This window comes from Cheilinus undulatus, linkage group 16 (genome assembly GCF_018320785.1).
Source record: "Cheilinus undulatus linkage group 16, ASM1832078v1, whole genome shotgun sequence".
Taxonomy (NCBI): Eukaryota; Metazoa; Chordata; class Actinopteri; order Labriformes; family Labridae; genus Cheilinus; species Cheilinus undulatus.
In genome coordinates, this window is record NC_054880.1 from 36,134,625 (window position 1) to 36,157,980 (window position 23,356).

Sequence of the window (23,356 nt, forward strand, 5' to 3'; positions counted from 1 at the left end):
CATCCATCCATCCATCCTTCATCCAAAACACAGCTATCCATCATCCATCCATATATCCATCCATCCATCCATATATCCATTCATCCATCCATCCATGCATCCATCCATCCATCCATTATTACATGCATTCTACATCCATCAGACAGCTATTGATCCATCCATTCATCCATCCATGCATCCATCCATCATTACATGCATCCTACATCAATCAGACAGTTATCGATCCATTCATTCATGTATCCATTTATACATCCATTCAGCCATCCATGCATCCATCCATCCTTCCATACCTCCATCCTACATCCATCAGACAGCTATCAATCCATCCATCCATCCATCAATCCATCCATCCATCCTACATCCATCAGACAGCTATCAATCCATCCATTCATTCATCCATCCATCCATCCATCATCCATCCATTTTTTATCAATAACACAGCTAATCATCCATCCATTTAGCATGCCTCCATCAGTCCATCCATCCATCCTTCCATCCATTACACAGCTAATTATCATCCTTTCATGTACCCATCTATCCATCCACCCTACATCCATCACACAGCTATCATCCATCCATCCATGCATCTATCCATCCATCCATCCATCCTTCATCCATCACACAGCTATCCATCCATCCATGCATCCACCCATCAGACCATCCATCCATTCATCCATCCATCCATCCTTCATCCAATACACAGCTATCCATCATCCATCCATATATCCATCCATCCATCCATGCATGCATCCATCCATCCATCATTACATGCATCCTACACCCATCAGACAGCTATCGATCCATCCATTCATGTATCCATCTATACATCCATTCAGCCATCCATGCATCCATCCATCCATCCATCCTACATCCATCAGACAGCTATCAGTCCATCCATTCATGCATCATCCATCCATCCATCCATCCATCCATCCATCCATCCATCCAGCTAGCCATCCATCCATCCCTCATGCATCCATCTATCCATACAATGATGCACCCATCCTCCATCCATCAATCTTCTTTACCACTTTTTCCAGTCAAGGTCCTCTGGGGCTGGAGCTGACCTCAGCTGACACTGGGGTAGGGGCGGGGTACACCCTGGACGGGCTGCCAGTCTATCATAGAGCTGACACAATGAACCAAACAAGGAGTTATGCTTCCATCCATACCCACGATCAATTTAGAGTCTCAAGTTTACCAAATTAGGATGTCTTCGGACTGTGGGAGGAAGATCGAGAACCCGGAGAAAACCCTTGTATGCACAGATCAACACTTATGCACAGATACTAAGTGTTAGTATTGATTTATGTAGGGTAATTTCTGGGGTTGGAATAATAAAACTCAACTACAGATACAATATAATACATATCAGGGTATAGGTTTCTTGATACAATTTTATCATGATATTTGATTTTTTCCATTTTGGAGGGAGATTAGATTGAATTCCACAAATGAAACAATTTTGTTATTATTTCCAAATTTTCCTCTGTTCTATATTAGGCTGTTTTCTGGCTATGGGCTGGGACCTTTATCTCCAGTGAAGACCAATCTTAAAGCTTCAGAATACTGAGAAATTTTGGACAATGCTATTCTTTTCTATTCCAACATGACTGTGCCCTAGTGCACAAAACAAGGACTATAAAGACATGGTTTGTTGACTTCTGTGTGGAAGACCTTGATTGGCCTGCAAAGAGCCATGATCTGAACCCCATCCAGCACCTTTTGGATGAACTGGAACAGAGATTGTGAGCCAGGCCTTCTCATCCAACATCAGTGCCTGACCTCATAAATGCTCTACAGAAAGACTGAGTACAAATTCCCTCAGTAACACTCCAAAATCTTGTGAAAAGCTTTCTTAGTAGAGTGGAGGATAACTCCATATTAAAGTACATGTATTTGAATACAATGCCTTTAATGGACAGGTGGTTGAATACTTTTGTCCTTATTGTGTATGCTTCTATATACAGAATAGTTTACATGATGGAGCGAGAAGAGAATGCCCATGCCTTGTTAATCTCACAATGCAAAAGAAACAGAATGCAACCAGCACAATAAAAAGTTATTAGTGTTTGGAAATTGTTGTCTTTTTTGCACAAAATGCAACTTTTGTAATCTTAGAAAGTATTAGTAGCCAAAGTTCCTGGCTTAAAAAGTGCAAATCCTGATTTGAATATTCAACCAAAAGCTGCTGTAAGAGAAAGAGTGAACAATCATGGTTCTTTCAAACTGGGTGCAGGAGAGCAATGAAGAAATAAGCCAACAGTGGATGCCTTAGACTTCTATTGTTGTTGCCATGGTGTAGAAACATGAATCAGTATCATTTGATTTTTACTACAGCAGTTTAAAATTGTGGTACAATGTCAGCTCAAGTGCACAATATGAAATACAATCGCTTCACAGGACTTCATAGGTTCCCAAGTTTTTGAATTTAATGCAGGAAATGAATGCAATTATTCGTGAGAGAGAGTTGTGGTTGTGTGACTATAAAACTATTCTGCCCGTGAGCATGTGCACGTGTTAGTTTGAAACTGTTCAATTCATTGATTGATCGGCTCGTCACAGACCCGTGAAGGTCATCAGCCCAGCAGGCAGGAAGTAGGACACAATTGATTGGCCAAGCTGGCTACTCAGGGACAACACTCTTTTAAAATTGAAAAAGTCACGGGATCAAAATGTCTTTGTTCTTCTGATCTCATAGTGCTGCCATGTTTAACATGTTTGTATCTGCTTTGATTGGATTTTCCAGGTTTACTGTGATAAGAATTTAAAACAGGGATCAGTGACCCTATAGGTTTGCTCAGTAACCCAGCAGGAGAGTAGGATTGATGAATCCCAAACAAGGGCAAACATAAATCAGCCTGCAAACACAACCCCCAACACCAACTGGCAGAGATAAAAAAGTGATACATACACATTTATATTCAAGGACGCACATGCACACACATGCTGCACACAGAATGAAATGCACTTCATAGAGGCACTACATGCACAACCTGCGGGAGGGTAGAAAATGGGAAGCCTGCTGCACAGGGACCCTAAAATGGCTGTCTGAGCTTTGTTGGCACAATAGTGGAGGAAGCAGTTAAAACAAAATGGAGATCAAATTCTTTGTTTAGCTTTCCAGCAAGCTGCAGAGGCACAGGTGAGAGAGGCAGAAGACGAGGGAACAACTGGCTACAGGATGCTCTGCAGGAGACGATTGATCATTTCACCCACAGAGTACGCTGATACATGATCAGATGTGGGAAACGTAATCTTAAGTGAGATTGTAGCAAAGAGGAGAGCCAAAATCTGGTGACTAGCAATTGCACAGGAGGTCAATTTAAAGCAAAGGAAGCCAAGGAGGGAAAACTGCTGCAGACACTGTGAGAATTTACACATTACATACCTGGTAGTGGTTATAAGAGTTTCTGGGTTTATAATCCCAGGTATAGCCGGTTGCTGATGGCCTCTGAGGGGGGATCCGTGTGTGTGAAAAGCATTAAACACACACATACTGTACACTCACAACTTAAGTTGGATATATCAGTAAGAATTTATGGATTCAGCACGACCAGGTGAGTTAGATGTGTGTTTAGCACTACAAGCATACAGTGAGGTATAAGAACTGTGCAAAGAAAACACTTGGAGGCAATAAATGAAGTCAATTTAAAAGCAGGCAGAGAGAGAACATCGGAGAGCACATTGTGATCAAACAGGGAAAGAGAAAAAAGACACAAGAACAGGAATCGTACATGCAAGTGATGTGATGGAAAGATGTGTCTGAAAAGAACGCACAAAGGCAAAGAAGAGGAGAGCAAACACGAGGAGAGAAGGGGCGTACCTGACAGATAATGTTGTCATAGTACGCCAGGTTGTGTGTGTGAGCTTGAGGAGCAGGCGGAGGGGTGTCGCACAGTTTCCTTACGTTTGGCTGCGATCCGTCAGCTGTTGTGGAAACTGAGAGGCCGTCCGTCTGTGGCTCGCTGCTCTGTGGGCGGAATTTACTGCAGGAGGGCAACGACAGAGACAAAGCTGGGTTATTATTATGTGTATAGTCTGACTGTATCTAATCTGTAACACCGCACAAATAAAAATGCATGCAGGTTAATATGTTGATTCTTATACATTTTGAATCATATTTTGATGTATTGTAATTTTTTGTTTTTCATCATACTGTATCATTTCTAATTGCATCATATATCCTATAGTATCATACGGCTTATATAACTGTATATCACATGTTAGAAAACTGTATCACATTATATCAGTTTATACGGGATAGCATCATCTTATATCATACTCTATCATATATAATTTTGTATAACATTATCTCCTCATATGACAATGCATCATAGTATACTGTATCATTAAAGACTGTACTGCAGAATTTTCAATCCCATCATATCATATGGAAAGGGTGTCCAAACAATGGCCCGGGGGCCAAATGCAGCCCACAGCGAATTGTAGAAATAAAAGTAAATGGCCCACATTTGAACATGAAGTGTGTTCTTGACTGTATTGTGCTTCATACTTTCAGCACGAGGCAGTGCCATGTGCTAATTCTGTAAACAAACATTTTGACAAGAAGAATTTATTTTTTGTGTTTTTGGTGTGGCTAAATTGAGACAAAACTCTACATGGTAATCAAACTAGCAACCAAAATGATAACAATATTATATTTTCTAACTCCCTGATGGGTGATAGCAGCAAACAGCAGTACCAATAATATTTCAGGGGCGGAGCCAGTGGTAGTTTAGACCAAACAGGGCCCCCTGAAATCTGACTGGCCTCCCCGAAAACTTGGAAATGATTGTTTATTTGGCTTGTCAGCCATTAATTTGAGCATATAGCATTTGTTCACACAGGCCACAGAGTCGAGCACTGCCATAATCATGCAAGCCCTCATTGGCTGATGGCCAGCTAATTTGCTGTAAGCATGGTATTGGCTGAATGCTCTCATACTGCCTTTTATAAACTGCCCTTGCCTGGTCACGCTCTGTTGCTTTCTCTAAAAGTTGCTCTTGCAACCTCCTCCACCCCAGCTCCTCCTTTTTGCTTCTGACATGCTGCCTTGCTGCCTTCTCTGCTTTAAGTTTTTGCTGTTTCCAGAATGAACAAACCATTGAGGCAAACTCAATCACTAAGCATATCTTAACCTATGTTATTTTGGTTTTACAAACTTTCATATACCTCACCTTGTGGATAATAAAGTGGCCCAAACATCCTTGTATATTTCTGTATGTGGCCCTCGGTGAAAAAATTTTGGACACCCCTGTCATATGGCATTTATATTGTAATGTGTCATAATTTTGCAGCATATTATAAGACATATTATATGTTGTATCATATCAGTACATTGCATCACAGCATTGTGTATGGTATTTTACAGTATAATATAGCATAGTGCCATATCAAATCCCATGGCACCATTGTCTAGTTTGATATATGATACGATATGAAATGACAGCAGTAAATTGGTTTGAGCTTGTATAGTGCTTTTCTAGTCATCTGACTACTCAAAGCTCTTTATAGGTCACAACTATTTTTTCACACCTATAGCTCAATTCACTCCACATTCATCATACACTGATGGCAGTGGTTGCTATAGAGAATTGGCCATCATACACAAATCCCACTCATATATATCCATACACATTTACTTAAAGCAGTGAAAGTGTCTTGCCCTAGGACCCATTGAACAACTGACTGCTAAGACCAGGGATATAACCCATGATCTTCTGAATGCAGGACAACCTACTCTACCTACTGAGCCATAACATCACATAATATAACATGACAATACATGACGTGACCTGGCGTCACAATACATGACATAATTTGGCATGACAGTACATGACAAGACATGGCATGGCATGATTTGATTTGGTACGACATGACATGACATTGCATGACAGTACATGACATGACATGGCATGACATATGACATAAAATGGCAAGGCCTGATGTTATATGACATGATTTGATAGGACATAGCATAGCATGACACGGCATGACAAGACAAGATTATACATGAAGAGACATGGCATGACAATACGTGACAAGATATGACAAAACATGGCATGTTATGACATGGAATGACTTGATATAACATGACATGGCATGGCATGTCTTGGCATGATATGACTTGATTTGGTATGACAATACATGACATTGGCATGGCATGGCATGGCAAGGCATGACAATATGTGACAAGTCATGACAAAACATGGCATGATATGACATGGCGTGACATGAATTGGCATGACAATACATTACAAGACATGGCATGACATTGTATGACATGGCATGACAGGACATGCAGGACATGGCATGGCATGGCATGGCATGACATGAGATGACATGGCAAGGCCTGACATTTCATGACATGATTGGATAGGACAGCATAGCATGACATGGCAAGACAAGACAAGATTGTACATGGAGAGACATGGCATGGAAAGGCACAGCATGACATGCCATAACATTGCATGGCATAATATGATATGTGACATGACATGACATGACATAAAAGGATTTCATATGACATTGTATAATATTGTATTATACTATATGACATTGTAGTAAAGTGTATTGTCTCGCCTAGTCTTCTATTATAATATATCTCTCCAGGTCCAGTTTATCATCCACATTGCTCTGCACAGAGTGAAAATTAGTTCCATTAGACAGACACATCACATAAAACATTTCACCCTAGTCTAAGAACATAAATAATTGAGTGGAAACCAAAGAGAATTAGATCATCTCTAAAGACCATCCTTTAGATATCAAATTGGATTTGATTAAATAGATATCTCCTGCTGTTCAGTGCTTGTTCCACATTTTCTCATTTCCATTGAGCTCCTCTCTCCCTTTCCCTCTGTTTCTGTGTTCTATATATCATTTCCATTGAACATCCTTTAGCAGACATGGGGTTGCAGATTCTTCCAGGAATCCAGCTGACATAGATATAGCACCTTCCCTCTGTGACCGAACAGTAGTCTAATTTACAGTGAATATTTTTACACACCTGCGTTGGCGAAGGCGCTTGTTCTCATTCTTGAGGCGGTGCAGCCTCTTGGCAAAGAAGACGATGATCATGAAGAGGAGAAGGAGCACGATCGAGGACACGCCAACCACCACGCACATCACCTGAAACTCTGTGACCATCCAATCACAGCGTGTGCCTTTGTTCCAGATGTAGTCCTGCACGTTGCACCTGGAAAAGATTCAACAGTGGCGTTTTTCATCAATACTTTGAGCCTGTCGAATCAAACAGGTTTAATATGAGAGCTTACCATTTGCAGGAGTGTATTTACCATATTTATAGCAACAGCATAAGCCTGAGTAAAGGGTGTAAAATGTTACTAAGAGCTGATGACATGTGTCCTGAAGTTTGCCAGCAAAGCAGGGATTCGGCCTGCAGCCCAGCTCTTAATGAGATCAAAGGATCAGGACACGTGCGTGCTTATGTGTGAGTCTTTGACATATTCTCGTCTTTTTTGGCAAAATCAAATGTTTGTATGAGCCAGCATGATTCAGTGTGTGTGTATTATTGTGTGTGTGTGTGTTTTTATGTGTGCTATTACTCAGCAGGTATGGTGACACGAGCAACAGTTTACCTCCAAGCTTACAGCGAGGCAGCAGGATAGGACAGATGGTGCTATCGAGGCGTGGTACCTGTGCATGACTCTGTGTGTCTGCAAATGTTTGCGTGCCTGCACAAGGAGTGTGTGCGTTTATCTAAAAGCGTGTCCCTCCCTGACCTTATGGTATAGTCATCTTCCTTGTACTTTCTATGTGTGCCTACATCAGCTGTCACCGAGCACTTCTTCTCCCCCCTGCCTCCAAAACTGAGCTAATCCTTTGGCGACCCCGCTGTGATCTCAACGAACCTTCATGGCACATTAAGCCAACCCTCTATCTCTGTGCGTGCGTGTTTTCAGACTGTGTATGTTTCTCTGGAGTGTCCTAAATCTTTTCCTTTGTGTTGGGGAGAGAACATATTGGAAATCGTCCCAACAAGATAATTAAAAACAGGAATGTTTCAGCGCCTTAGAGCTCCCCAAAAAACCCCTACCTCCCCTTGCTGACATATGTGCATGCGTTCATGGCAGATGATGTTCATTGATGAGTCAGGCTCTAGTCTAGGCGTCAGCCTGTTAAAAGGAAGTTGCCTGCCATGTTTACATGTACAGATGAGGACATGCCCCTGTGAAAATTTCATTTTTTTTTAAAGAGATATATTTAGGGGGTTTTATGCCTTTATTTATAGAGGACAGTGGATGAAGAGTGGGGAGAGACATGTGGGAAAGTAGGCACAAGCTGGGCTTGAACCCAGGCTGACTGTTTGCAGGGAGCGAACCTTATACCACTATGCCATCAGTGTCCTGAAAATTTCAATTTTTCTCAAGTATTTCCCAAGTGCTGTTGAACAGAGTAAGGAATTTGTAACATTACACTATTTCTTTAGATGCCAACATTATTTTACTTTGCACACAGAAAGAAAATTATTCCGCAAAAACCCCAAACTACCATGGTAGTGGTCAAAACCACATGGGGTCAGGACCCTCTTGGATGTCGCAACACTCTAAGAAGGGGTTGCCAAAACTATAAATATCTTTACACAACTTCAAATTGTATTTTTTACCAAATCTTATCAAAATATATGCATAAAATTAGTTTGATGTAAAACAAAAACATGGTCATTTGGTGAGATTTATGCTGAAATCAAAGAAATGTTTAAAATATCTGTCAAATGTACATCTGCACATGTTTTTGTCTGAGCCCCAACAAACCCTGAGGATGGGCCCTCCCCGGTTGTGATTTATTGATAATATCATTGCATCTGTGTTTAATCAGCAGCATTGGTGCTAGCATCCTGGCTAACAGTTACCTCATTGTAGAGGTAACTAAAACTTCATTTTTTTTTTTTTTTACAAAATATTGCCACTTTGCATCAATTTTGCCACATTTAAACCTGTTTTCACCACTTTTACCACCAATTTTTGACTCCTTTACCACATTTTGACTACGTTAATCCCATTTCACCACCTTCTCTGCCTATTTCTCCTCATTTAAAGCAATTTTTGTTGCTTTTAAACCCTTTCCACTGTTTTTTCAGCTCCCTCCTCCAACTTCTAAACCAGTTCTTGCCACTTTCCGCCTATTGTTTCCTCTTTTGACCCATTATTGCCATTATTAACCCCTTTTCACCACTTTGTATGCCCTTTTCAATCACATTTCATAATTGGTTAAGCCATTTTTGTCAGTTCAACCCATTTTGGCCACTTTCTGCCTTTTTCTGCCTTACTTAACCAATTTTTTGCCAGTTCAAACCAATTCCCACACTTATTAATCCCATTTCACCACCTTTCTGAACATTTCTACCACTTTTTAGCCAATTTTGCTGATGTTAACTTTTTTAACCACATTTCATGCCCATTTTTGGAACTTAAACCTTTTTTTTTTTTACTATTATTTGCCTATTTTTCTACTTCTATCTATTTTTTGCCACTTTTAATCAATTTATACCACCTATAAAATCAAGTTATACCACCTGTCATGATCCAGGTTTTGATTTATTATGTTTCTGAGTTTTCCTATGGTTATCCTTTGTGAATTCTGTGATTTCTAGTTTGATCTTGTATTAGGTTTTGAGTTTATTAGGAGTTTCTTTAGCCCTCGTGTTTCTTGTGTAGTATTTTCCTGTTTCTAGTATTTAGTTACTTCTTGTGTTTTATGTTTTATCACTCCTTGTATTTCATGTCTAGTTATTCTCTGTGCTTCATGTTTAGGTTTCCCTGTGTTTTATGTTTAGTTACTCCTTGTATTTTATGTCTAGTTATTCCTTGTTTCATGTCTAGTTTTACTCCTCGTGTTTCATGTTTAGTAATTCCCTGCTTCATGTTAGTTTTACATTCCCTGTGTTTCATGTTTGGTTAATTCCTGTGTCTCATGTTTTAGTTTTACTCCCTGTGTTTGAGTTTCACTCCTTGGTTCTTTGTATCCTCCTGTGTTTTCAGTGTTTCTGTAGTTTAGCTTCTTGTGTTCAGTTTTCAGTCCTTGTGTGCTTCTTGTGTTAGGCCCCATGTTTCCTGTTTTATTTTGTTGTTGCCTTCCCTTGTGTGTGATTCCAGTTTTGCTTCCTGCCTGAGTTTCCCTCCACTTTGATTATCCTTCACCAGTTTAATCACTCCCTGTGTATATAAGCTCTGTGTCTCCCTCTGTCTGTGTCGGTTCATTGTTGAAATGTCTTCCTCGTGTCAGTTACTCCTCGTGCTTCCCTCGTGCTCCTTAGGATTTTGTTTAGTTGATTTTGATTCCTGGTTTTTTGTTGTAGTAGTTCTTTTGTTTGTTAATTAAACCAGTTTTGTTTTATCTGCATTTGGGTCCTCCGTTTTGAGTTTTTTCCCGTAATCCTTTGACACCACCTTTTCTGCCAATTTTATCAATCCAACCCATTTTAATTGGTTGACATTGGTTGGTCTGTTTTTACCCTGGTCTTTGGCACATTTATTTTTAGGGTCATGGCTGTAAAGTTTCAGAACCCCTGGTCTAAATTATAAGCCTCCTTTAAAGGGACCTTTTGTTGAGCCACAGCACAAACAACTATTGTGCAATGATGGTCTTTAACTTGTAATTCTCAAAGCTGTAAAATCAAGTTAAACTGAGGGTTATATTCAAATTCATACACAGTGTAAAAAACTTCAGTTAGGTTTTGAGCTGTAACTGGAGAAAGCATCATGGCAAAAATCAAAGAAATCAGTTTAGACTTGAGAAAAAGAATTGTTGATGCTCACAGAGTAGGAGGAGGATATACAAAGTTATCACAGCGTTTCCAAGTGTTGCTTTGTCAACAATCCAAAAGATATGTGACTGCTGATGAAGAACTACCTCCAGAAGACCACGGTGAATGTTACTGACCAGCCTGACCAAAGCCCTGAATCGAATCTCATTGAAAATCTGGGGGGTAAACTGACGACCAAGGTCCATGCCAGAAGACCATCAAACCTGGAGGAGCTTGAGAGATTGGCCAAAGAAGAATGGGCTGGATTCCTCAGGAGATGAGTCTAAGACTTGTTAAAAACTGCAATAAACAACTGCAGGCTGTTATCCAGCAAAAAGGAGACATAGCTGACTATTAGCATCAGAGGGATTATCATTTAGACCCTTAGCATCCAAAATATAACCAGGATGTTTGGAAAAGCTGTGTTAAAAATTCCTTGCTTTGATTAACAACACTTGGGAAATATGTATATATATTTTATTCTCAGAGGGGTATTAATTTGGTTCTCATTTCAAAACTATGTACAAGTGTTGTTTCTCTCACCTGCAGAAGGCTCCCATTCCTGCCACCACGGTACACACTCCTCCATTGAAGCAGAAATTGGGTTCAACGTCACACTGAGACACACACAACCCAGGCCCAGAGCGTACAAAGCCCAGTCTGCAGCCGTCAGTTCCCACGGCGCCACCAAAGCTTAAACTATCTCCATTGTCGGGCATTGGCTTGGGTGCAGCAGGTAAGGAGGGTTTGCGTTCTACCTTGGGCACCACGTTGGGCCTCACATTTTCAGGAGCAGCAGGAGCACCAGCCAGGAGCGGGTTCTCGTCCTCCATGTCCGCCGGGGGTGAGGGGGTGACCTCAGGTTCTGGGGTGGCATCCAACGCAGAGAGATCGTCATCCGGAGACAGGTAGTCATAAAAGTCTGAGAGAGTCCACGCCGTAGGGTCGCCACCTTTTTGCTTTTGAGGTTTTGGGACTTTAGCCCAATCCAGACCACCATCAGGGTTCACTACGTCCGGCGCAGGGCTGTGAAACTCCACCGTGATGACGTCATCAGACATGGGGTTTCCGGGCTGGTCTGGACCCGCCCCTCCAGCAGTGAGCTCTTCCCCACCAGGTGCGTCCTCCTCGATGAAGTCTAGGTACTTGTGTTTCTGAGAATGGTGGCGTTTAGTGGAGCTGAGTGGGAGTGAGGCCCCTGCTCCAATCAGGTGGTCTCTTTCTGCCGAGTCATCGCTGAGAACCATCCTGGCGTTCAAGGCCTCTTTGTTGACAGATGATTGGTTGTGGTGATGATGGTGCCTGCTGGACGAATGCCTCCCTATAAGTAAGAGACAAACAGGAATTAAGCAAGTGGGACATTTATCTACCATACTTCAATAAAGACGGAAAACTTGGAAGACCAACATATAATTCCAACCAAGTTAACTGATTGGCCAAGAGGCATTGAATGCTTTCATGTGTACAATATAACAGCATTAGAGCTTTTCTATTATATCTACACTATATGGACAAAAGTGTTTGGACACCTGTAGCATTTTTAAAAGGATTGTCACTGTTAGTCTGCTGAAATCATTTCAACGGACCAAGAAATACTTCTGCAAATAACAATGCCATCAACCCTCCAATCCTGGGTTATATTCTCTGGCTTAGCTCAAGGCATCAATCAGCTGTTTTCACATGTTTCATAGAACTATCCGTGATCTGTAGATCGACTCTTATACATAAAAAAGATTTTGTTGTGTAAATGTAGATTTATAAAAAGTCAACGCCTTGTACACATGTGTTTCTTTGGTGGCTGTGAGCTTATCCCACAGTACTGGCTCTGTTATATTTGATAAACACTGTGGCCCAAGGATGGGACCTGAATAATTTAAACAGATCCCAACAGTTTTCTTCAGAGATGGCTTCAGGCTGTACAGGCTCGTTTTCTCTGAGAAGGCTTTTATTATGTCAACAGATCCTTCAACATAGATTCTGCGGGATTCGACAAACACTATTAAATAAAAATGCAACAAGAAAGACGTTTTCCATAAAAGAGCTGCGTTGTGAAAAGCTTGGCTCAGCAAAGAAAAAACCCTGATGCTCCTGGTTACAAGCTAAGTGATTAATTATCAAAGACCTCAGAACAAGAGCTGAAGACTGCCGTGTAATCAGACCAGGGTGATGCAGGATTAGGCATGTTGAGTGATTGACTAATGTGCTCTGGTGACCAAGACTGGGTGAGGATTAGATTAGGATTTAGAGCTATAGGTTAGAGCCCGACTGGTCAGCCACTTCTCCTGTACTTTGCAATCTGCACAAAGTCAAGAGGGTAGAGAAAGAGATAGAGAGAGCAGAGGGAAACCCGCTGACGGAATTTTGATAAGCCAGTCATTACAAGTGCAGCTAGACATCACTTAAACCCACAGAACTCCTCTAGAACCATGTGGGGATTCAAATATTTGTAATAGCACCTAATCTGTTTGTCCACATTTTGTTAAAATGTACGATGTGCAATATTTGAATGCTTTGGATCTGATTGGATGGGGCAGAAATAAAAAAATATAATTTTTCTTTGTGCAAAATCTGAGTTTGATGTTTATTTAGATATACAATATAATACCTGACAGGGTAAAGGATATTCACATTTTTTAAATACTGATGTACATTAAGGATATATTTTTATTCACTTCTTTAGTGAAGTTACATGAGAAGCTGGACACCACAGTGCTCAGTGTTAACATACCATCAGCAGCTGGCTGGCTAAGCTTGACATGAAGACTGGAAGAAGGGAAAACCAAGAGGAAAACCAAAGGTAAAACATGTGGTAAGCCAACGGGTAAACCAGAGGTAAAACCAGAGATAAGACCAGTGGTGAACTGGTGGTAAAGTCAGTGATAAACAAGAGGTAAAACCAGTGGTGCAGTGTTGATTGTGGCAGCTATTTTTGATTTCAGTCTTAGTTTTAGAGTTTAAATGAAATGCATTTATGTTTTAGTCACATTATAGTCATTTCTATCTTTTTTAGTTTAAGTCTGGTTTTAGTTGCGGGAAACTCAAAACATTTTAGTCTAGTTTTAGTTCATAAAAAGTCCTCACATTTAGTCTTTACTTTTAGTCTGAGCATTTTTTTCTTGCCTAAATCTGGTACCAAATCATGGTAGTGTGTTCTCTGCACCCTGCCAAACCTGGGGTCCCTGATCTCTAAAACTGAGAGGCAGAATAGCTGCAGCTGTTTTTTGACAGATTTACCCACAGTGGAGAAATATCATTGATTTTGAATGTGCAACGAAAACTACATTACATTTTAGTCTAGTTTTAGTCATCTTGACAAAAACTTAGTTTTTTCAGTTTTAGTCATCACAGATCTATTTTTGTTAGTCTTAGTCTAGTTTATGTCAAGGAAAAAAAGGCTGTCGACGAACATTTTCAGCCATAGTTTTAGTCGATGAAATTAACACTGCACTGAAGTCCAGGCTAAATGGACTTGAGCTTGTAAAATGCTCTTCTAGTCATCTGACTATGCAAAGCACTTTTTGCACTGCAGGTCACACCTACCCATTCACACCCATTCACTGATGGCAGAGGTTGCTACGGAGAATTGGCCATTATTATTAGTGGTAGCAAACAGTTAAGGCCATGATGCTACTCTACCTACTGAGCCAAGGTCGCCCCTAAAGTGGTAAAACCAGTGATAAACCAGTGGTAAAACCAGAGGCGAAACCAGTAGTAAAAGCGGTTATGAACCAGAGGTGAAACCAGAGGTGAAACCAGTAGTAAAACCAGTGATAAACCAGTGGTGAAACCAGTAGTAAAACCAGTGATAAACCAGTGGTAAAACCAGAGGTGAAACCAGTAGTAAAAGCGGTGATGAACCAGTGGTAAAACCAGAGGTGAAACCAGTAGTAAAACCAGTGATAAACCAGTGGTAAAACCAGAGGTGAAACCAGTAGTAAAACCAGTGATAAACCAGTGGTAAAACCAGAGGTGAAACCAGTAGTAAAAGCGGTGATGAACCAGTGGTAAAACCAGAGGTGAAACCAGTAGTAAAACCAGTGATAAACCAGTGGTAAAACCAGAGGTGAAACCAGTAGTAAAACCAGTGATAAACCAGTGGTAAAACCAGAGGTGAAACCAGTAGTAAAAGCGGTGATGAACCAGTGGTAAAACCAGAGGTGAAACCAGTAGTAAAAGACGTGATAAGCTAGTGGTAAAAACAGGTAAAAACAGTGGTAAAACTACTGGTAAACCAAAGATTAAACCAGAGGAAAAACCAGTTAACTCTCCATCCATAAGAAACCACTTCCACCTGGTAGAACCTTAAACGATATTTTCTCACCTGTAACCCTGCAGGGAAGAACACGTTATCTTGCTTTTTTTAAGAGCATCTGGTTGAATCTAATCCTGATATTATTCTAAGTGGGCTAACTTTTTGCTGCCAGTATTTTGAAAGTAAGCATAAAACCACAGTAGTACAAAATCTGAGATTTTACTTTTGACAGTGGAAACATGATTTACTTATGAGGAAAATTTCTGCAGTCTGTTGCACAGTCTATGTTTAGTTCTGTTTTAAGTCATGGTGTAAAGTCCAGACTAACCCCTATGTTAAAACTAGTAAGTTATGTCTGAGCTGGTAGACATAAGGTTGATCCTAACTAGGAGAGCTTTACTCGTTTTTACTTGATTTAACCAACCACTGAAAGCAGAGTTATTTTACACTGACCCAGTGTAAAATAACTCTGACAAAGAGCGGTGAAATCTGGCTGCTTTCAGTATTTCCAAAGTTAACATGCAGGCAGCTAGCAGTTTAGACATCTGGCTTTTCAAACAGGTATTTTTTTACCATTTCCAAAAAATGTCAGGATGTATTTTTGAGGAACCATGAAATTAGCATATAGAACCAAAACAGGCATTTCTTCAGTGTCACCAAATGTCCAGGTCTGGAGGATGTAAAAAGTCTTAAAGACACAAAGCTTCAGCAACACTTATAATGTAGAGAAGAACTGTTGCACTGTGGCCTTCATTGAACATTTGTGCCACACCTAAAAACAGATCTGACAAATCAGCATCATTTGGGGAGAATGAGACAGTAGGCAGGGTTATAGGTTTAGTTGTACTGTGAGCTGAAAGCAATGGCTGCCAACAGTGCTTGGCTGTAGCTATAGTATAGTGGCAGTTTTATCAGCACTGGACCACATGTCTATTAAAAAAAAAAAGAGCAAAAACAACACTGAAAGTTTTCGCTTTTCTGCTAACCTGCTTCCGCATGAGTCTGTGATCGTTACAGGTGGGGTTTATACAATGGCTGCTGCCGTGGTAGTTATTAGTTCAGATGTTACTGTAGTGTAGGGTCAGTTAGATCAGAACTGGATCACGTTTCTTTACTAAAACAAGAGCAAAGAGCCACATCAAAAGCTTGTCGTGGCATAGAAGACAAGCTTGTGCTTGCTTTGCACATCTCCTGACTGGTTTCAGCTAGAAAGCTTAGCACTTTTCATGAGTTTTGCACCAAGGAGAGATTTCTGTCTAGCCACTCTGCCATAAAGCCCAGATCGGTGGAGGGCTGCAGTGAGGGTTGTCCTTCTGGAACCTTGTCCCGTCTCCACACAAGATCTCAGTCAGAGTGACCATCAGGTTCTTGGCCACCTCTCTTACTAAAGCCCATCTCTCCTGAATGCACAGTTTGGCAGGGCGATCAGCTCTTTGAAGAGTCCTGGTTGTGCCAAACTTCTTCCATTTGAGAATTATGGAGGCCACTGTGCTCTTGAGAACCTACAGTGCAGCAGAAATATTTTTGTAGCCTTCCCCAGATCTGAGCCTGTCAACAGTCTTGGCTTTGTGGGCAGTTCCTTTGACCTCATAGCTTGGTTTTTGCTCTGATATGCATTGTCAGCTGTGAGACCTTCTATATAGAGATGTGCCCCTTTCCAAATCATGTCCAACTGGTTTAATTTAGCACATGTGGACTCCAGTCAAGGTGTAGAAATATCTCAGCAAAGATCAAGAGAAATGGGAGGGACCTGAGCTAAATTTACAGTGTCGTTGCAAAGGGTCAGAATACTTATGTCAATGTGATATTTCAGTCTTTTTTAATTAATTTGCAAAAATGTCTCAAATTCTTTCATTACGTTGTCACGATGGGGTGTTAAGTGTAGATTAATAAGACTTGAAAAGGATTTTTCTATTGAATCATCAGGCTGCAACATAAGAAAAAAGAAAAAAGTGAACACTTTATAAATGCATTGTTTCCGCATCTATCTGTTTCCAGTCTTACTTATTAAATGCCATCCAACCACTTGTATTTTGCAAGTAGCATGCAATCTTGAGATATTACTGTGCAAAAGAAGCATGCACATTTTTCACAGCATTATGTTTATATTTAAGTGAACAAGAAAGAAAGAAAGAACCTGCTGTTGAACTCTGAAACGTTTCTCTTCACTTGAGTTAATGTTCCCACAGTTAAGTGAATTTTAAGAAGACATTTCTACACACTTTTCCACTGAGAAAATACTTGGCTGGGCGGCTCTTCTCCCACCGCCTCCTTCACATCACCGTGTCCAGTGAGATCACAGTGCTCAGTGTCTGGCACTTCCATTCAGAGCTAATACTAAAACCATCTGAACGTGCCTGGAGTCACGAAGACGACTAGTGGCAGAGGAACCATGAGATCCACCTCACACACACACACAGAGACACACTCGCTCTGTAGTTGCCATGGTGAGATGTAAAGAGGTACCATGTTGAAAAGAGGAGTGGAGTGAGGGAGTCGCAGTGAAAACAGAGAATCCAGTGTTCCGCTCTCTCGCTCTCTTGTTTTTCAATCAATCAGCCTGCCAGTCAGTAAGTGTTGATATGCCAGCTCCATCGCTGGGAAAAAACTGAAGGAATGAACTTCACAGTTTGGGAAAGAAGGATAGGCAAGCCCCAACAAGTTTAAACTGATTGAAACTGATTCAGATTTCATTTATATGGCTCAATCTGCCAATTTGTTTCCTGTGGAGATTTAGATGCAGCATCCTGTCGGCAGCTGGCAGTCTCACGGCGATTACCAGAGCAAAAGGGGAACATGAAGAGATTACAAGAGCAAGACGAGCAAATTGAACGCGTGAGCCCCTGCCCGGCAATTTGATTTCTCTCTTAGAAACGGTGTGATGTTTGCCTTGAACTGCTACTCAGCCCTTCACCTCGGTAATACGTTTCACCTGAGGTCATGGCGATTGGCTGGAGGGAAGAATCCCAAACCTAATCCTGCCAGTGTACACACTTTTTAAACAAATATTTGGATTTCTTCTAACACAAACTGCCTCTCCTACCCATTTCTGTTCTCTAATCTATAAATAGTCATGTGTCTCCACCTTTGTGCATGTATGTGAGGAGGGGAGTCGGTGAGATGCTGATGATCTGATCTGCTGTGACAGATTGTCAGATTTCTGGGGCTACAGGGCAGATGGACCGCACAGTATGCATTCACTCTGACAGTGGACTCACATACACTCTTGCAGCAGAGCACCTAGGAGTCTGGAGTTTCTCCAAATGATCACATGGCTACAGAGAAGTCTGTAGGTTTGAATGCAATTATTGGTTTAATTCTGGTTTTATTCAAGGTTGAAATATTTAAGCAGAAAATTTAAAGCTCCTGTAAGGAGGTCACAAATAAGACCATCAGTGACGAGATTTCTTTTTACTGCTTATAGCAACTAATGGCTGTCAAAAGATTAAAATTTAAAATTGCAATTAATCTCAGGATTGCTGTAGGGAATTGCAATTAATTGCATCCATTTTTATCACATTTTAAAATTCCACTATTTTGCATTCAAAAATATATATATTTTTTGTCATTTTAGATCTTTCTACTGTCTTAACCTAAGGGTAGCTGACTTCCTACTTAAATACAAACCTGCTTTTATATGGGGATTGAAGATTTTATCATGGACTTAATCACAGAAAAGGAACTTGTTATGCAAGGTTCAGAGCTGTCTGTGAGGTTTTAGACTGAAATGAAACATTAAGGAGCAGTGGTGGACTTGTTTTCCATCACTGCTGCAGGAGAAAAACTGACATGTTTTACCACAGTGTCCCGAAAAACCAAAGTGATAAATCATGAGATTAAAAGAAATAGTGCACTAATTGTGGACCTTGATCAATCATGATTAAAACAATTTAAGGGATATTTTGGTATTTTTGAAGTTGGGTTGTATGAGGTACATGTCAATGGTAGTGACATTAGCCTCCAGTGATTTCAGTGAGCATTGCACCTTTTTAAAGTCCCTGTAAAGTGATACAAAAAAAATCTTTATTTTAGGTTTGTCGTATGACAGTTCACTGTGTTATGAACCATCAGGTTAAAAAACATCTCAAAGTTCATAAAATAAAGCTTAAAACCCATGAAAAATGAGGCAGTACAATCTGCCCAAGGATGGTGTGGGTGTGTCAGTTGAATGAGCTGAAGCCACGCCCACTCTTGAGAAATACAATCCTCTCAGATTTAAAAAATGCTACAAGCTGATCGGAGGAATCATCTGTCTGAACTACTGGACCTTTCAGCTGACTGTGTCAACCAGAGAAACAATCAAGTTTACATTATTATAAATGGGCAGTGAAGAGCTAAGAAGTCTCAGTTTCATTTTCTCATCCTGTATTTAATTCTTCAGGTATTGCTCATATCTCATTTTCTGAGTTACGTGAAGTTAAGTCTTGCTCTTTATTATGAGATGTCTTTGTTGTTAGGTTTGCTGCTGAAAACACTCTATTTCCTGATGTGACCCTTCAAAATAAAAGTCTTCAGTAATGATAAGCATTGAAGGCTTTTATTGTGACAGACTTGGCAGGAATAGAAAATGTTGATTGTCGGATACTTTACTAAACTTTAGTATCGCAATGCTAATAGACAGGAGGGATTTAAGACAGTCTTCTTTCTTAAATCTCTGTTATGATGCTTTGAATCATCCGTAGACTGATCTGGAAAATTTACCTCACAATAAACAAAAAACATAGCATGTAACTGGCTGTAAACTTTCCATGCAGGCAGTGACATCAGCTAACAACAGACTGTACTGAGGCCCCGTCCACACGGGGACGAATTCAGGAGTATACGCAAAAGTTTTTTTGTCATATTGGTGTTTCATCTACACGTAAACGGTGTTTTGGGAGGCCTACTATTTGAAAACGGGTCCCAGAGTGAACAAATCTGTATACGCTTACCGTTTCTTTTCCGTGTGGACAGCCAACTGCATCTTTCTTGAAACGATTACGTCACACATAGCGTAGGCCACCTACCCCGCATGCACATATTGAACCAAAGCAACAATGGCAGATTACGGGGTGTGTTCATACTGCAGAAGCTATTGAGCTTATTATAGCTTTTACAGCAAAATCTGATGCTCTTTCACCACCACAACTAATAGCAGACACAGGATGTTCTTAAATCCACCGCAGAGATCAACGAGAAGGGTAACTAGGAGAACGTTTTCTGTGATCTTCTCTCTTTTGATGCATTTCCGTGGAAGCAACTTTTTCAAAACAAAATGGAAATATACCATTTTCGTCTCCATGTGAACAAGGCCTGAGATGAACTGCTTTGTGATTTTACATTATTGTGGCATTAGGGGGCGGGGTCATTCCCCACCAAGACTGATGATGTCATGGGCTCCTATATTTGCCTTGCCCAAATTAAGCCAAGCCAGAAACAAGGTGAAGAAGTTTCTAATAGTCTAAATCCAAAATTCAGTCACATGTAGATCTGTGTTTTCACGTTAACAGCAACCTTATTCCAACATATCTAGTGGTCTAGTTCAGACACAAATTTGGGATTAACGAGATTTTAGGGTATACAGCATAGCAAATAGATGCTGCTCCTCATAATTTAGTGAGTTTAAGGTAAAATGGGCCTATAAACAATGCTGGCTAAACTGTACGGTATATTAAAAACTTCCTGGTTGAGAAAGGTTAGTCTGAACAACTGGAGGCAAGTAGGTGTGCTGTGAGAATCTGTGCAATCATATCTTATACTTGTAGCTGTTGTTCCTGTGAAATGTTTTTAAGAGGCTATTTTGTATGGCTATGGGAATGATGTGCCTTGAGATTCTGGCTTGATCTTAGGTGTTCCTTGGACAAAAAAAGGTTGAAAACCACTGGTCTAGACTATAAAATACATGGAAACATAATTCAGTAATGGAAACCAGTTTACCTGGTTATGTAATATTCAGGAGTCTGCCATGGGAGGAAAACTTTGCCTTAGTTTCAGCCAAAAAAGTGGGTTTGCCTGAAACATGACGTAATCATAGTTTAGTGAGATTCAGACGCCCCTAGAGGAATATTAAAACACTATTACGGCTGTTCTCCTGTTTTTTGTGTTGGTTTATAGCTTTAATTAGCTTGGTTCATAGTTTTTTATGATAGAAAATGCGTATTCTCACGTGTATCCCCATTTTCTGTATACATTTGCAGTGCTATGAATGAAGGTTCACCTACGTTACTCTTAATGAAGGCCGTGCACATGCTCCGCGGGGTTCACAGTGTGAGAGACAGGACATCAGGCTCATAGCCTATTTGCCGGTCAATATGTCACTGTGTTAACGCCTGGTTACACATTCAGGGCGCGAGATGCGGTTAAAACGGGCGGGGGGCACGGTTAGAAAACAGTGGCGGCGCGTGTCCACGTGAACCTTGGCGACCCTCTACGTGCACGAGCCACCCTGTTGCTGGGCAGCGACGGCAGCGCTCATAGCAACATTTCCCATCATTTTTTCACACTAATTCTCATTGGCATGCAGGGATATTGGGTTATTTTTTCCCACAGTTCTAGTCTTAAGGGACGGAGGGTTGTCGCGGCTATCCCCCATGAAAGTCTGGAGGAATTCAATCCTTTTAGCGCCGTGAATGGACGTCCTGTAGCCCGGCCACGGTGCACCTAATCCCGCCTTTGTCTGGACCACGCACCGCGGCGGTGAGACGCAGCTGCGGTTCTTAACTGTCATCCGTCTGGTCCTGTCTCTGCTCACCCACAGGCCTGTCTTTCTTCTTTAAGCAGATGCACAACGCCTTAGCTTAATAGGCAGAAAAAGTCAGCTCCCTTTGCATTAAAGAAGAGGAGATTTTTCCCTCTATCACACCATGAATGGAAACTGAATTGGCCCAATCCGTACAACAGTTCAAGTACCATTACTGATCAATAGCTCTCAGCAGGAGAGGCAGAATAAATCAGATCATATATCTGAATCTGTCAGCACAGCGTGGTAGCCAATGTGACTGACAGCCTTTGAACGCCACTTAATTTTAAAATATATCTTTCAGTCCGAGATGCAGTTGGTTATCAATTCTTTTTAAATGACTTCATACAATCTGCAGAAGCCGTGTCCAGCAGGTCACAATAGGACTCCCACTAAAGACAATTAGCATCATCAACGCATTTAAATGACAGATGCATTTCCAAGCCACATCAGCACTATTGCATTTGTCATTTTTCCACACCATACACCAATGCAGGTGTGATTTTCTTCCACGCACATTAGGCTACCACACACATGCACAGGGTGGGACTCTAGTGTAGTAGTGGGCTTACCGTGAGCACTGAGGGGTAAGATGACCAGTGAGATGGTCAGCAGCACCTGCCAGGTCCCCAAACGACTGTCAGCCATAGTGTGCGCTTTCCCTTTGACACGCTGATGCAAACTGTGATCCCCTTCCTCCCTCGGTGTGCCGGTCAAATTGTGTAGCTGTGCGATAATCCTTACGGTAGATCCTCCAAAAGTTCAGATCTTGCCGGTTTTCTTCATCCTATCCTCCCTTCGCGCCTTCTTCTTCTTCTTCTAGGTTTGTGTGAGCGGTTTAACAGCTCGGGTTCGGCTCCATTGTACCGCGCGGGTCTCCTCTCCTCCACACCTTTTCAGCGCGCGCGTGTCCCTCTGCGCTTTTGGGGGGTCCGTCGACCGGCAGCACCACGGGCTTTAGTAGTAATGCGCGTGACCTGCGGATGGTTCTGCAGACGAGATATTTCTAATGAGCCCGGTTCATCTCCGCCTGCCTACCTGCCTTCATGCATGCATGTAGTCAGTTAAGCCTTTCTCCCCTCTGGAAAGGAAGCAATGCACGGCACGGCGCGCGCGCACATGTGCATTTGGGTGTCAAAGTGCCAGCACACACACACGCACGCGCGGACACAGTGCTCACGAGTGGACAGCCTGGGCTTACTGCTGTAGAATGAGGCTGAGTGAGGGATTTAAACAGCGTCTGTTGTCACTACATGTCAATATGCTCCATTTTACACCACAGCTAATGTGTGTGAACTGGATGTCCAAGTCTCCCTCTTTCTCCCTGGGTGTTGATTATATGTCAGTGGGTTATTTGGGCGCACGTGCCTCTCACTACTAGAGAGAACTGTGTGTGTTTAGGGAGGGGGGCTTGTTGTATAATCCTCTTACTGTTATATTGTGATAGGCATCAGACAATAGCATCTGCTACTTCATCTAACTCCCCTCACCCTGACCCCCAACCCCCCCAGACACAATCACTTACAGCCCTGAGTCTGACCAATAACCTCCCCACCCATCTATCTAATACACCCTCTTCTAGACTGTTACATTATTTTATGCTTGGCACATAAAT

General features: G+C 41.4%; 1 protein-coding gene across 1 annotated transcript in view; it reads right to left on the bottom strand.

The window, feature by feature from the left end:
* cspg5b (chondroitin sulfate proteoglycan 5b) overlaps positions 1-22,918 on the bottom strand; it is a 33,965-nt gene extending 11,047 nt beyond the window's left edge. Inside the window, exons 1-4 of the mRNA XM_041809471.1 lie at positions 22,314-22,918; positions 11,315-12,092; positions 7,013-7,201; positions 3,827-3,989 (exon numbers count right to left, since the gene is read on the bottom strand). Coding sequence (XP_041665405.1) covers positions 3,827-3,989; positions 7,013-7,201; positions 11,315-12,092; positions 22,314-22,389 — 1,206 coding nt within the window. The 5' untranslated portion in view covers positions 22,390-22,918. The remainder of the gene's footprint in view (positions 1-3,826; positions 3,990-7,012; positions 7,202-11,314; positions 12,093-22,313) is intronic.
* Positions 22,919-23,356: the final 438 nt, after the last annotated feature.